Source organism: Neophocaena asiaeorientalis, unplaced genomic scaffold (assembly GCF_003031525.2).
Source record: "Neophocaena asiaeorientalis asiaeorientalis breed wild unplaced genomic scaffold, Neophocaena_asiaeorientalis_V1.1 scaffold40, whole genome shotgun sequence".
Lineage (NCBI taxonomy): Eukaryota > Metazoa > Chordata > Mammalia > Artiodactyla > Phocoenidae > Neophocaena > Neophocaena asiaeorientalis.
The window spans coordinates 1,731,787-1,748,893 of record NW_020185335.1 but is presented as its reverse complement, the minus strand read 5'-3'; the positions used below and the strand labels follow the sequence as shown (position 1 = coordinate 1,748,893).

General features: G+C 38.5%; 1 protein-coding gene across 1 annotated transcript in view; it reads right to left on the bottom strand.

The window, feature by feature from the left end:
• Positions 1-17,107, bottom strand: part of PHLPP2 (PH domain and leucine rich repeat protein phosphatase 2) — a 64,452-nt gene that overhangs the window by 45,509 nt on the left and 1,836 nt on the right. Inside the window, exon 2 of the mRNA XM_024735666.1 lies at positions 9,102-9,235. Coding sequence (XP_024591434.1) covers positions 9,102-9,235 — 134 coding nt within the window. The remainder of the gene's footprint in view (positions 1-9,101; positions 9,236-17,107) is intronic.

Sequence of the window (17,107 nt, the reverse complement as noted above, 5' to 3'; positions counted from 1 at the left end):
ACACTTTTAAAGAGTGAATTTTATGGTATGTGAATTATATCTCGGTGAAGCTGGGTTTTTTTTAATCTCATCATTTTTCCGAAACTTGCTATTGCATTTATATTCCCCATCCTGGTTAACAGCATGATATATTACAAAGTTAGCTACATCAAATAAAAATGGGACTTCATTACAGCTTCTCATGTTTCCAAATTGTCTAATAGTCTCTTTTGAAGTTTACATGAAACAGATGTTAAATCAATGGATGTACAATTCTTTGAGTCTCTCTTTCCTTGGCCTTATTTCTTTATATTTAATCTATCCATCTAAATCTATCCATCACCACTCTCAGAAAGGAACATTCAATTTGGGGAGGATAAGTTATTTATACATGAAATAACATGCTGTTTATTATTATTTATGGAGCATTTGCTAGATATTCAGAATGCCTCAAGTCTCTGATCTTCTGAAAGTGGTAAAAAACAGAATGAGGAAGTTCTAATAAATGTTTGGAATGTCTAAGAGTTCTAATTAAAAAACAGACTTATAATCTCGAAAGCCAAGGTTCTAAGTGGAAAATCAGGGATAATTTTAATTTCCCTATACATTTATACTTTGAAATGTTCTATAAAGAAAATGGATTGCTTTTATAATTAAAAAAAAAGAGCTTCGAAAACAAAGCATCAAGGACAACCCTGTAGCAATGAATACGTCTATTGCCCATAGGATAGTCTCTAAATACCATTTTTCATTAAAATGAACCAGTCCTTCCTGGTGTGAGTCAGATGATGAAAAGATCAAGAACTTAATGGAAAATCTAGAATGCTATCAAAGACAGTAGTTGGGTCATGTTGGAAGGACATAGAACGCAACCTGAAAGAGCTCCCCCTAGCTGAGATGGGACAAATTGAGCATCACAAAGAAAAATGGCTGCAAATGAATTGAAACAAATATAAATAAGCCCATGAGCTCATGATGATAACTCAAAACAGACAATAAAAAATGAAGTCACACAGATTGTGAATATAATCTGAAAGGCAAAGCAATATGGCTTCTAGAAAAGAATAAAGGGAAAGACTGTTAAATTGGACTATATCAAAATGAAATACTTCTTTTAATCAAAAGATGCCATTAAGGTTCTGGTTCTGAGTTAAACAGAGAAAGCCCACTCTACCCTGTGTCTCCCACTGAATTCACCAATAAAACCTGGACAGAATACCTGGAGCACTGGTGAACCCCAAGCAGGCTAAACTCAACGAAATTCAAGCCCAGACACTTCATAATCAAACTGCTGAAAATTAAAGACAAAGGAAAACTTTTTAAAGAAGCCAGAGAAAGATGAAGCACTATTTATACGGAAACAACGGCTCAAATGACTGTATAAAGTGTGTGCAGGAGCTCTATCATTCCAACTGCTCTGAAAATCTAAAGCTAGTTCAAAATAAAAAGTTAGACAGACAAATAAATAAATACTGGCTGATATATTTTGGGGTAAAAATGAAACATTTACTTACATTTAAAGAGTAAAACAGGAAACCTCAAAACAAATTTCAAACTCGCAATAGCCACCACCACCCCCCCACCCAACACAAGAACACACTCTGATTTGAAGTATTTCAGTAGAAAATCTTGTGAAGCAGTGGTGGCTAAGCGATCCCACAATCTGGTTTCGTGACCCTGAACAAGTTCCATATTTTTAGGCCTTAGTTTCCCAAGTTTAAGACCAAGGAGTTGGATTAGATGATCCCTAGTCTTTCTCAGTTCTCACATTTTATGGATCCCTCTTATTCTTCTAAACTGTTTCTCCATCAACTATATGGTACAGTACCTTAGAGGTTAAGAAGATGAGATTTAGGGTTTCCCTGGTGGCACAGTGGTTAAGAATACGCCTGCCAATGCAGGGGACATGGGTTCGAGCCCTGGTCCGGGAAGATCCCACATGCCGCGGAGCAACTAAGCTGGTGCGGCACAACTACCGAGCCTGCACTCCAGAGCCCACGAGCCACAACTAAAGAAGCCCGCGCACCTAGAGCCCGTGCTCCGCAACAAGAGAAGCCACCGCGGTGAGAAGCCAGTGCACTGCAACAAAGAGTAGTCCCTGCTTGCCACAACTAGAGAAAGCCTGCGGGCAGCAACAAAGACCCAACTCAGCCAAAAATAAATAAATTAATTAATTAAAAAAAAAAAGAGATTTAGAACCCGTTAAGACCTCTCCAGAGTAATAATATCTACCTACATGGTTGTAAGGATTAAATGAGAAAAGGTACATAGAGTGCTCAGCACCTTAGTACATGCTCAGCACATAGTAAGGGTATAAAACAAATGCTAGTTGTTATAATGAAAGTTCTGCCTTAAGCCTCCTTCTTTTCCTATATTTAAGTATTATTTTCAAGATAATCTTAACAACTTCCACGGATTTAACACTCCCATGTACCTGACTCCCAGACTTGTATTTCCAAAGCTCCTAGTTTCACACTTCCAACTACCTGCCAGACATCTCCAACTGGATGTCTACCACCACTTACAATTAAACATGCCTGAAACCAAGTCATCACCATCCCTGCAAACCAGATCCTTCTCACAGCTCTCACAGCTCAAGTCCTGTCAGTCTCCGGAAGCCACCCAGCCTCAAAACCTCAGAGCCAGCTTTGCCTCTTAGGTTCTCTTCCTCAACTCCTTTTTTCAATCAACCATCAACACTTACTGACTATTCCTTCAAAAAGTCTCTATACGAATGATTCCTTCCCATTCCCTAGTTCAGATCCCTACTAATTCACGCCTGAATTATTATTCACTCTGGTGCCAGATTCATCTTTCTCAGGCTCACTTGGATCCCATCACTTCTGCTACCATCTGCCAAATGAAGGCTAAATTCCTGATATTGCACTCAAGGCCCAAAACAATCTGAACTCAAATTATCTGTGTGTGTGATTCACAGAACATGCACTGAAATTCCTAATACCCCACCTCTGTCCTCCTTTTCCTTTCTGATTACTGAAATTCTGTCGATTTTTAAAGAACCAACCCGAATACTACATCTTCAGAAAGATTTCTTTGATTCTAGAGATATCCCTGATTTTTCAGAGAAGAAAAGTGAATGAGAACTTCCTTATCGACTATCAGAATCTATCATATAGGTATATTAAAAATAGCATTGGTATTAGCATAAGACAAAGACATCAATGTAATAGGACAGTGTCCAAAAACAGACCCCCACCTGTATAGGAACTTAATAATAATAAAGGTAATGCTTCAAATCAGCAGGAAAAGGATGAGCTATTTCATAAGTATTGTTGGGACAACTGGCTATCAACAGAGAAAAAAGTAAAGTTAGATCCCTACCTCATATCACATTCTAAAAATATAAAAGTACTAGAAGAAAATATAGAGTATGTTTATTTCCTAGGATAGGGAAGGAACGTAAAGGTATTAAAGGAAAAGACTGACTAAATCTGATTAAATAAAACTTCTGCACAATAAAAAACAATACGCAAAACTACAAAACAAGTTACAGGTTGGAAAAAAAATGTGTCACAAATACAGTATACAGAGGATATATATTCAGAATATATACAAAAGTCCTTCTGGGGCTTCCCTGGTAGCGCAGTGGTTGAGAGTCCACCTGCCGATGCAGGGGACGCAGGTTCGTGCCCCGGTCCGGGAAGATCCCACATGCCGTGGAGCGGCTAGGCCCGTGAGCCATGGCCGCTGAGCCTGCGCGTCTGGAGCCTGTGCTCCGCAACGGGAGAGGCCACAACAGTGAGAGGCCCACGTACCACACACACACACACAAAAAAGTCCTTCTGATCAATATGAAAAAGGATAAACAACAGAAATATCAAGGGTTAATTCAAAGGAGAAGAAAACTTAAAGATCAATGTAAATATGACACAATGTTCAACCATACTAGTAATCAGGAAAACAAAATCAAAACAACGAGACCAACATTTAATCCATTAGATTAGTAAAAGTTTTAAATGCTAATAATATTAAAAGGTGATATTGTGAGCAAAGAGGTACTCTGATATACTGATGGGATATACATTCGTTTTGCAGTAGTAACTATTAGTATTTTAAATGAGAATAAATATCCTATGACCCAATAACTTCATGTTTAGAGATTTACCCTGAAGAAACATAGATGCAGGGACTTCCCTGGTGGCGCAGTAGTTAAGAATCCGCCTGCCAATGCAGGGGACATGGGTTCGAGCCCTGGTCTGGGAAGATCCCACATGCCATGGAGCAACAAAGCCCGTGCACCACAACTACTGAAGCTGTGCTCTAGAGCCTGCAAGCCACAATGACTGAGCCCGTGGGCCACAACTACTGAAGCCCGTGCACCTAGAGCCCGTGCTCCGCAACAAGAGAAGGCACTGCAATGAGAAGCCTGCACACTGCAACAAAGAGTAGCCCCTGCTCACCGCAACTAGAGAAAGCCCGTGCACAGCAATGAAGACCCTATGCAGTCAAAAATAAATACATTTTTAAAAATAAATAAAATAAAAATTCTGATTACATCATTAAAAAAAAGAAACACAGGTGCACAAAGATGCAATTTTACTACAGTGCTATTTGTAATAGTCCATCACTAGGGAAATTGTTATATAAACTATAATACATACATGACATCCAATAGTACGCAACATAAAGAAATGCATATAGAAGATAGTTAAGAAAAGACCTCCAAACACTGTTGGGAGAAAAAAAGCATGAAGACTAACACCAAATGACAGCATTTATGTAAACAAAATATATTTCTGCAAATACACATTAGATAGGAATAAAAGTTAGAAAATTCTCAATGGGTATATACCAAGTTGATTATTACATCATAATTATCACATTATATATCACTGCTTAATAGATAACCACTATTGGTATATACTTGTATTAACTCAAAAATTCTACTTGTAGGAATCACTTCCTCCCTCTACCCCAGAGGTCAGCCATTCTCTTCACTTTTATAATAGTAATTTCCTTGTTTTCTTTATGTTTTTGCTACTCATGTATTAGTTATAGCAATTTTTAACTACTGTAACAGAAAGAATATACTGGTCCAAACACAAGATAAATGTAATTCTCTGCTAGGGTGGGCAGTCTGGGTTCCCAGGGGTCAACTCTGTTGAGAAACTCCAGCTGATGGTGGCTCTGCCATTTTCAACACATGACTTCAATATTGCTCTTGATGACTGCCTGCCTACCCTATAGAAGAGTAAAAGAGCAAGAAGTATGCATGGGAGGCTTTAGGAACCAGGTATGAAAGTGGCACACAACAATTCCACTCCATACCACTTTAGAAAGTTTTGTCACAGGTACACACCAAACTGCACAAAAGACTGAGAAATGAGATGTAGCTGGGCAGTCATGGGCCCACCTCTAAGTCTTATAACAGAGGAAGGAAAGAGCAGCTTTGGATGGACAGAGAGTGGTACTGTCACACATCTCTAAACAATACGGCTGAGTTTTGCCTGTTTTCGAACTTTAAATGAATGGAAACATACTATATATGCAATTCTTTTGTATCTGGTTTCTTTTGTTTGTGTTTATGCTCCTTGGATGAAACTGTCTCAAACAACGTGTACAGAGAATACCAAACAGAAAGAAATGCTCAGGCTGGGTGCTATGCTACCTGAGCTATTCAACCCCAGAACTACAACATCACTAGCAAATCACACCTTCTAGATGCCACTTCCTCTTACATAATAAGGAGTTGATTAATGGGCTCTCTTAATCTCTGTGATTGATCATGCTACCCACTCATCTTTAGTTACATATGTTATTTCAAGGCTTTTTTTTTTTTCAAGGCTTTTATATCATGAATCTGTACTGAGTCACTCCACTCAGTTTCCCCCAGCACCCCCCAAGAAAGACTGATAACTAGCATTTGCACAATGGCCCCTGGAGTACTGGAGACGTTTCATATCCAGCAAACAAAGCAAAACACTGGTTTGAACTTAGGCCCTCTGACCCTGGCCTCATTAACAGTATATGCTAAGCTAACGCACCAAAGACTCTATGCAAGAAATATTGAAAGCTGATTGCTAAGCTATTTGCTTCAAAAAGAATACTTCAAATTCTTTACAACTCCTCTCTTCAAAAGGAGAGGCCTAAAAAAAAAAAAGGTGAGGGCTATTTCCCTTCTCTATATAGTGTGGGCTGTATTTGGTGACTCAATTCTAATAGAAAGCGGTGAAAACAATGGTGACTTATAAGGCTAGGTCATAAAAAACACTTAAGCCTGTGTGTTGTGTGTATGTATGTGTGTGTGTTATGTGTTTGCGTGCACATGCATGCATGCACTCATGTGAATGTGTGTGTTTCCCATCACTGGGGGCAGCTAGCTGCTACATCGTGAAGACGCTTAAGCAGCCCTAGAGAAGGGTTCACATAGCGAGCAACTGAGATCTCCTGCCAAAAACTGGTGAGAAACTGGGGCCTTCTACCAACAGCCACATGAGTGAGCCATGTTAGAAGTGAATCTTCCAGCCCCACTCAAGCCTTCAGATGACTGCAGCTTCAGCCAATATAATGAGTACTATCTCACTGAGACTCAACCCAAAACCATCCAGCTAATTCCTCCTAGATTTCTGACCCATAGAAACTGTATGATATAATATCGGGACTTCCTTGGCAGTCCAGAGGTTAAGACTCCGTGCTACCACTGCAGGGGGCGTGGGTTTGATCCCTGGTCAGAGAACTAAGAGCCCACATGCTGCACATGGCGTGGCCAAAAAATAAAAATAAATTTAAAAATAAATATTTAATATCATTTTAAGTCACTAAATTTTTTTTAAAAATTTTATTTATTTTTTGGCTGAATTGGGTCTCCACTGCTGTGCGTGGGCTTTCTCTAGTTGCAGCAAGCAGGGCCTACTCTTCGTTGCAGTGCATGGGCTTCTCACCGAGGTAGCTTCTCTTGTTGCAAAGCATGGGCTCTAGACGCATGGGCTTCAGTAGTTGCAGCATGTGGGCTCAGTAGTTGTGGCTCGCGGACTCTAGAGCACACTCTCAGTAGTTGTGGTGCACGGGCTTAGCCGCTCCGCAACATGTGGGATCTTCCCAGACCAGGGATCAAACCCGTGTCCCCTGCATTGGCAGGTGGATTCTTAACCACTGCGCCACCAGGGAAGTCCTAAGTCACTAAATTTTGAGGCAATTTGTTACACAGCCAACAGAAAATACCCTTATCTATCTATCTACCTACACACACATACATACTTTTTTTAACCTTTTATTTCTGGTGCCATATACATATATTGCCTATTTTCAAAAGTAACTAGCTTTAAAAACCTCTTTCTCAAATGTAATTTTCTCACTCAAATCATACTAGCTTCTCTGAATTAAAAGAGCTCACTTTTGGAAATGTTCTCTGTTAATGACTCCCCCACCCCCGCAAATATAGTAAGTACTACGAACTGGTACTCTTTTTTTTTTTTTTTTTTAATTTATTTCTTTGGCTATGTTGGGTCTTTGCTGCTGCACATGGGCTTTCTCTAGTTGCGCGAGCGGGGGCTACTCTTCCTTGCGGTGCGCGGGCTTCGCATTGCGGTGGCTTCTCTTGTTGCGGAGCACAGGCTCTAGGCATGTGGGCTGCAGCAGTTGTGGCTCACGGGCTCTAGAGCGCAGCCTCAGTAGTTGCAGCGCACGGACTTAGCTGCTCCACGGCATGTGGGATCTTCCCAGACCGTGTCCCCTGCACTGGCAGGTGGATTCTTAACCACTGTGCCACCAGGGAAGCCCCCCAAACTGGTACTCTTTTTGACTTTACTGGAAATATCCTCTGAAGGGAATATTAAGATCCTAGGCATGCTACAATTTATCAGGTGTTATTAATAAATTAATGCAATCATGCCAACTGTTGTGTTATAACTGACTTCAAATGCAATCTCACTGGTTATAAAGGAGCTCGCCAGCATCTCAAGGCTCAGCTTTCATCCCAGAATGAAAACATGGAGTGAAGAACTTATGTGCAACCACATATAAAGAGCATGTTACTATCCAAGATTTATTGTTATTTTTTAACCAAGCTTTACAGTAATAGATCGGTTGTGTTCCTCAAATTAGTCTTAAAAGATTTTCCTCAGATTTAACATCAACCTAGCAACTATTCTCCCTCCATGAACTAACAAAGGAGAGAAATGAATGGAAATAAAATAAAATGAAACCAACTTTTAAGGGACATGTCAGAAAATATTGTTGTGGTGAAAAATTATAAATAAAATCTTTTGTGAAGTGCATTTAATAAAACTGGCTTGTGACATGTGTCACAAGAGTTCAGATTAAATCAATAATTTGAGGAATGAGAGCAGGAAATCTTAGTAAATGGTTATGCCTACATACACTAATAACTTAGTTACTAGTTCAACTGTTTGATAAATGGGTCATATTAACTCAAAACTGTTAGGTGTTAAATAGCTCTGTTATTTACTAGCTGTATGACCTTGAACAAGTTAACTTCTCTGTCTCTGTAAAATGAGACAACAGTTCCTAGAGCATAAGGTGGCTATACTGAGTAAACTGGGTAATTCACAAGCATAAAAGCACACAGTAAGCACTCAAAAAATGGTACTCAGTAGTATTATTAGTTATTGATGTGTATTTGGAGAGTAATATTCAGAAATATTCTGACTTCCTTAAGGCTAACTTTATGACTAAAATGATCAGATGAAAAATAGTCAATAAGGAAAAAATGCACCGAAAGAGAAGAGCATGTAAAATATCCAAGATTTAAAGCTTACTAAATTCAACAATATACACGTCTGATGTGTTCATCAAATGTTAAGTCATATATGATAATAACCACCTACTTCTCAACATTCTCGAACTATCCAGAAGTTCATGGACTTTATAAAGAACTTGAAAATATAACTGATACTAAAGCTATGATTTGATCAAGATGCTGGCAAAAGTACGTAACAATTCTGTAAGTCAGAAAACACCAGAACAAAAAGAGCAAAAATAAAAAGGGAAGGCTGTTTTTGCTGTTGTTTTCTAACTACATTAGTAAATTGGCTTAAAAATGGCTTTGGATAAAATCTTTTTAAAAGGCTGAAGACAGACAGAGGTACAAATAATCAATTAAAAGTCATTAATGTATACACACAGCCATGATAAATCCTTACCACCATAAAATCGAAGCATACAGCCAAGGTCAGGATTTGCCGCCTCCTCCTGTATGCGCACAGGGTCATCAAACCCCAGCCTGGACAAGTAATCATAAACAATCTGAAGAGGTCGTTCAGTAGGTTCCAGTCTCCTGCTTATACAATTCAAAAGAAAAATATTTGTTAAGTAATAAACACACTTCATTCGATTTTTAAAATCTTTTAATACGTGCTAGATTTTTACTTCTATATCAAGATTTTCTCTAATATCACATGATACAACTAATCTAAACAAGTGGTGCTCAAAGTTTTTGGTCTCCGGATCCCTCTATAGTTTTTGAGGCCCCCAAAGAGCTTTTGTTTACACGGGGTGTATCTATTGACATTTACTGAATGAGAAACTGAACTTAAGAATTTCTAAATATTTAGTTATTCATTTTAAAATAACAACAATAAACACATTACATGTTAACAAATATTTTTTGAAAACTATATTTTCAGAATAAAACAAATTTAGTGAGAAGACTTGCATTATTGTATATTTTATAAATCTCTTTAACAGCTGGTTTAATAGAAGACAGCTAGATTCTCAGATATGTAGCATCTAGAAAACTCCACTGTATACTTACAAGACTGAAAGTGAAAAAGAAAATTAATACCTCATTATTATGAAAGAGTTTTGACCTCATGCACCTCTTCAAAAAGTCTCAGAGACCCCCAGAGGGCCCTTTGAGAACCTCCGCTTCAAACTTAAAGGCATCGAATTGAAATTATGAGATATAAAAGATTGTATCTGGCCATAACTGATTTCACATAAGCTGCAACACAATTATAAATGGAGACTTTGGGTTGCTGACTATATCCTATATATTTCCTCTGGCTTCACAGATGATTTTTCCATAAAAACTAGGAATGAACTGCCCAGTAATTCCCCAGAAATCATTAGATTACATGGTTCTGACTGAAAGCTAGGTAAAACCAGAATGTTAGTAATCACTTGTGGCTTCTGGTGACACTGCATATTTTAAAATCACACAGACTTAAGGCAGCTCATTTACAATTCTTTTATCAGAAAGCAAAGAGTCATAAATACACCAGCTAAGAGCATGAGCTCCAAAAGTCAGACTGCCTGGGTTTGAGTCTCACTTCTGCCACTTACCAACTGCATGTATGCCCCTAGACAAGTTATTTAACCTCATTGTCTTAAATTCCTCATCAGTATAATGGGTAGTGCCTAACTCACAGAGCTGTTATTAGAAGTATTTATTTATTTGCTTACAAGAAGATATCACATAGTATATAAAGTGCTTAGCAAATTATTTGGCATGTAGTAGTGTTCAATAATGTACTGACATTATTCAAAAAAAGTCTTAGGAATGGAATAAAAGTTTAATTAGAATAAAAATAAAATGTCTCCCCTATCTGAAACAACAACCAAAAAACAAGTATAGGAAAGCCTGTATGTTTAAAAGATCTTGAAGAACATTATTCATATCCTAAAAGGATTCTGTTTAGAAAACTTAAGTCTTGTATTAATCAGAAGAAACATGATAAACCTTCCATCATGGCAAAAAGATATGAAAGAACTCTGTGTTTTGTGGTTAAAGAACTAGAAAATACTGGTTGGCAATATGCTTTAATTTAAAAAAACATGAAATGGGAATACTACAAAGTGGAATATAAACAACTGTAAAAATATGGTAATTTAGGAATGGAAATCATATTGATGAGTACAGAAAGTAAAAAATAAAAATAGGGACTTCCCTGGTGGTCCAGTGGCTAAGACTCCACACTCCCAATGCAGGGGGCCAGGGTTCGATCCCTGGTCAGGGAACTAGATCCCTCATGCCGCAACTAGGACCCAACACAGCCAAATAAATAAACATTTTTTTTTAAATCTAAAATAAATAAATAAAAATAAAGTAAAACCACCTCCTGGCCCCTCCTGACTGTTCAGTTCTGACTTTCAGCTTCCATCAGCTCAGAACTACTACATGGGGAATGACCAAAGAACTAAAAGCCTACAAAGACCAATAAATATTGAATTTAATAGAAATGAAAAATAAACTTTTCAGAATAAAAATATCAGTTACAATTAATCTCTAGCCAAATAAAATAAAAATCCACAAAGGGCTGTGACAATTAGGCACCTTCCCAGTACAATGGTAGAATTCTTCTAAGAAGGCTGCATTTTAAGAGAGACTTCTAATAAACTATATCCTGGACGGGTCAATTAGCCATGTAATAGGAAGACTGACTGAAGGATTAACTTGAAGACAAGGTGACCAAGGGCATAAAGAGCCCTCTCTACCTTCCAATGTCAAGAAGGATTAGACTTACTCTATCTAGATTGCTCCAAAGAATAGGACTAGGACCAAGGAGAAGTTGCACAGGTAGAGTTGATTAAAAAATGAGGAAAAACCTTAATGATTAGAGAAGCCCAATAACGAAACAGACTACCTCTCAAAATAGTTCACAGAGAGCTAGAGAGCCCTCTGTCACGGACACTTTAGACGAGTCTCCTCTAAGAAACAAGTTGGGCCAGATGATCTTCAGCATCTTTTAAAATTCAGGGCTCTTTCAGGTATTTAAGACACCTTGCTAATATAATACAAATTCTACGTGAACACTGCTATTATTTTTGGATACAGAGATCAATGTATTTAAATATAATTCCATATAATGATGACATATTCAAGACCAAGAAACATTATCAATACTTTCAGGCTAAAGCTCATTGACTCAATTTTCCTATTTCTCTCTGGAAAGCCAGGAGAAATGGAAATATCCTAATTCTGACATATTTTACCTGATCAAATGTCCTGGTCTAAAAAGGCTCTGTAGATTTTGGAAAACCTCTTTATATATTTCCACCTAAAGAAAGTATTCTCCCTGGTGGGACGGGGAAAAAAAAAATCAAGAGAATCTCAACATCTGCTCTTATTAATTTAGCATAAATGAGCAAACAAGAAATAGTTCAAGAACTGCAAAAACAAGTAAAACGAGGGACTCATTCCATTTACTCATTAAACTCATCTGCTTAAGAGAGTAGAGTATGGGGGAGGGAAATGCTATAATATGCTTACGGATCAATTTTGTGTTTCAAAGTTCCAAAAGTTTAACAGGCTGCTAATTAGCTGTGTGTTAAATCTCTCACAAATCAAAGGAAATATATATACTGCAAAACAGGTGTAGGAGAGAGTATGTTAGCAAAGAAAGGTTCCATTCAGCATTTGAAATACTTCCACTGCGCTTTAAGAAGAGACAATATGACTATTGTTAACAGTTTTAGTTTGCTTCTAATGCTTCAAGGAGCTACAATAGTCCTTGTAAATCTGAATATATGTGCATATGGTTATTTTTCTCCAAACCAGCCAACCAATACAGTAATGCTATCAACAGTGTTTGCAGCTCTTAGCCAATCTGAACAGCACCCACAGTTAAGTTAGAGGTAAGAGAAGAGTACATTTCATTCCAGGTATCATTTCACAAGAATTCTAGTTAATAGTGGGAGGCAAAAGTATACATTATTTTTCTTTTTTTTTTTGGTATGCGGGCCTCTCACTGTTGTGGCCTCTCCCATTGCGGAGCACAGGCTCCGGACGGGCAGGCTCAGCGGCCATGGCTCACGGGCCCAGCCGCTCCGCGGCATGCGGGATCTTCCCGGACCAGGGCACGAACCCATGTCCCCTGCATCGGCAGGCGGACTCTCAACCACTGCGCCACCAGGGAAGCCCAAAAGTATACATTATTAAACCCCAACATATTGTATCCAAGACCCTAACAAAGCAGAGCAGCATTCTCTACATCAAAGTCAGGTTAAAACTCAATCTCTGGCCATCTATAAAGGTAAAATCTGCAAAATTTGAAGACCGACAATACAGATCACGATACAAACAACAAGGACACTTCGATGAATGTTTATCCCATACCTGACACTATGCTGGGAAGTATCTCACATTTTACAAAACTAGGAAATAAGAAAAATGAGGTTCAGAGAGTCACACAATTAGTACATATGGCATCAGGGTTTGAACCTGTGTCGGTTTCCTTACAAAGCCTAGCCTCCTTTAGGGAAACAATACTATTTTCTAAATGTAGATTTAAAATGTATGCAGAAGAGAGCTCAAAGCACTTCATATGTTAACTTACATCAAGAAACATAAAAAGTTATGTTTTAAAATTACTGTACGTCATTAGTCTAATACATCATCATTTGAAAGATAGACTACTTTTATGCATCATTGTTGTATGAGAGTCTTTCTAGCCTTCGTGGTCCCTGGTTCCTGTGGGGTAGATTCTAAATCCTCAGTTTCCTGAGTAATGGGAGTGTCTTAGTTATTCATGAGCCCCTTGGATAACCCCTAGGTTTATGCTAAGAAATGAGCTGACTCAGGATGGGGGCTGGTCACCAGAAAGACCAACCACGTGAAGACAGGGCTGGGGCCTGGAGTGAGCCCGACCTTGGGGGAGGGGAGGGCTGGAGATTTGAGTTCAAGCACCTACCTGATCAATGATTAAATCAGTCAAGCCTACCCTATAATACCTCAATAAAAATTCTGTACCGAAGCTTCCCGATGGATGAACACACTAATGTGCTGGGAGGGTAACACGGATGCTCCCAGACCTCGCCCTAAGTGTGTCTTCATTTGGCTGGTCCTGATTTGTATCCTTTATACGAAAATTGTAATCTTAAATATTGCTTTCTTGTGTTCTGTGAGACATTCTAGTGAATTATTGAACCTGAAGGGGTCATGGGAGCCCCCTAAATTTTTATCCAGTTGGCCTGAAATGCAACCAGAGCGTAAAGTCAGGGCGGTCTTGTTGGAGACCAGGCCCTTTAAATTGTTTGTTTGTTTGTTTAATTTTTATTTTATATTGGAGTATAGCTGATTAACAACGTTGTGTTAGTCTCAGGTGTAATGTCCTTTAACCTGTGAAGGAAGTTTGGGCAAACTCTGCGTGGTTAGTGTCAGAACTGTACTGCAGTAAACCAGATGGCATTGTAACAACCATTAAGAAAGAAAAAACACTGCCAGTTAGACTATGACCTACCGACAACTGTAAGATACACACTGATTTTAGAAGTATTAAAATGTAAAAACAAAACAAAGTTTTAATAAAAACAAATTACTTAATGTGTAACACATTCTTTTAAAGCTTTAAAATACTACAGAAATATGAAACACAAAACAAAAATAATCCTTTTCCTTCCTCAGGGTTAATCAGCTCAGTATGTATCCTGAAACAGGACTTTTCATTCCACTTTTACAATATCAAAATATGGTAAAACAAAACTATAGTGACTTGTTAAGAGGTCACCCAGCAAGTCAGTGATAGTAAAGGAATTAGAACTCAGGATCCCAAATCCTGAGGGCATAATTTTCTGTTAGATATATTTTATCTATTCTTAGCTTATCTTAAAAGATAGTGTATCAACCACAGAAATCTTAGTCATTTTGATGACTGAAAATAAAAGTAAAAATATGACCATGAGCCAAAGGGCACTTCATTTTGTTACATGTGATATTTTTACAACTTTTCAAAGAGAAGGCAATGACTACACTAAGCTTCACTACTGAGTCATCTGTCACTTTAACAGTCCAATAAAACAGACAGACCAAATAGTATCATGTAAAGGGCACCGGACTGGGAGACAGGATACTTGTGTTCCAACTAGAGCACTAGCACCAGGCAGCTGCAGGAATGTGCTTTGGACCTGACCTCTCCAGGCCTCTGTTTCACATCCATAAAACGAAAGAAAATGGTTTCAGTGATTCCCATGGGGAAGTAACTGGCCTTTTAGGTAGGACAATTCTTTGCTGTACAAGATGGTCCCACACATTGAGGACATTAAGGCTCCCTGTCCTGAATGCTGACCCTAGATGCTGGTAACCCTCCCCTGTAGTTGTGATAACCAAAAGCCCTGCCCCCACATGTATTTCCGGATGGAAAGGGCAGTGGATGGTGAGGTTGGTAGGTTGGGTTCATTTTACTAGTAGGCAGTGGTCTCCAGCCTTTTTGGCACCAGGGGCCGGTTTCATGGAAGACAATTTTTCTACGGACCGGTGGCAGGGAGGCTGGTGGGGGGCAGCGGGAGGGGGTTCAGGCGGTAATGTGAGCAATGGGGAGCAGCAGATGAAGCTTCACTCACTCACTGCTTACCTCCTGCTGTGCGGCCCAGTGCCAGGGGTTGAAGACCCCTGCTAGTAGGCATCTCTCTTAGGTTCCTTCAAGTGCTAAAATTCTATAAACTAGTAATCCCTCTGTTAAATTCAAGTGACAAGTCCATGATTAAAAAAGAGTAAGGAAAGAAGGAAATCATGGATGATTTAGGAATAACATGGGGTAATTTTAGTGCCAGTAATCCCATTTCTAGGACCTAGTTCACGGAAATCAACAATGTAAAGAGTCATGGGCAAAGGTTTAGTCATCACACTACTTCTAAGGGTTGAGTGACTTGAAACAACCCAAACAGGTAACACTTATTGAGCACTTACTAGGTCCAGGCATCATTTTAAGAAGTTTACTTCCTTGCTCCTCAAAGTGTAGCACATCACTTAGGAGCTTAATAGAAATATAGACCCACAGGCCCCACCCCAGAGCCACTGAATCAGAATCTGCATTTTAACAAGCTCCCCAGCTGGACATTCGAGTTTAAGAAGCGTTACAAGTATTAATTCACTTAATCTTCGTAACATGTATAATCTATTTAATCCTCGTGATAACTCTATAATGTAAATATTATCACCCTCCATTATACAGATTAGTAAACTGAGGACAAAGCGTTAGGCAACTTGCATAGTAACACAGCCAATTTGAACACACACACTCTCAATCCAGAATCCAAGCTCTACACCATTACTGCACATAATTTCTCAAATTTTAAACAAGTTATAGTATACGCATAAAATAGAATATTCTGTAGTTATTAAAACTGGTATCTAAGGAATTTTTAATGATACAAGGAAATTAATTGAAGTAAGCAGTAAATAAAATTGAATATATGGTGTGGGTCCAAATACATAATTTTAAAAAATTACACACACACACACACTTATTTTGAAAAAGATCTGGAAAAGAAAAATGTCAGCATGGCGGGGGAAGGGGGAGGTAATATATGGAATCTGGTGTCAGAATGCCAGAGTTCAAATTCCAGCTCTACACTTACCAGCCAAGTGATTCTAGGTGAGATGATTAACTCTTTTAAGACTCATTTTCCTCATCTATAAAATAGGGAAAGTATTTACCTCACAAGATTGTTATGAGGATTAAGTGAGATAATCTACAAAAAGCATAAGCAATGAAAATTATTTCTCTTTATACTTTTTCATTTTTCCAAAATTTCTACAATGAATATAAATCACACTTCATTAAGCAGCAAAAAATGTTATTAAAAAAAGATATTGTGTTAGACTGTCAACTATCTTATGAAGGGCTATTACAAAGAAAGTACCTATTCTTCTGATGCGATAAACGTAAGACTGAACTCAAGCAATTAACCGTTGAGTAAGAGGTCTAAAAAAGATCTTTAAACAATTATGATTAAATAGTGAAACTGAGCAAGGCACACTGTGCCAGTTCCCCTCCGGGAGGGCCTTTACTCGGAAGGAAGTCCACCATCTATCATGAATGATGTCAACATTCCAACTGCTTGGCAGTACCTGCCTGGCCTTGAACAAGTTACTGGACCTCTCGAAGAGCCTCAATTTTCCTCATTGGAAAGGAATAATCCTACCTCTCTTAGAGTTACTGTGAGGATTTAATGAGAAAATGTGCATAAAGCAGTAAGCCCGTTAACTAGCAAAAGAAAGCACTTAATGTTAGCTAAAATATATCATCATTTCTTTGGCTGGCTGAGGCTTCTTGAGCTCCTATTCCAGCAATGAGAATATATTCGGATCTCAAATAATGTATGATCGCACTTCTATGTGGAATCTAAAAACACAACAAACTAGTGAATGTAGCAAAAAAGAAGCAGCCTTGCAAATATAGAGAACAAACTAGGGGCTACCAGTGGGGGG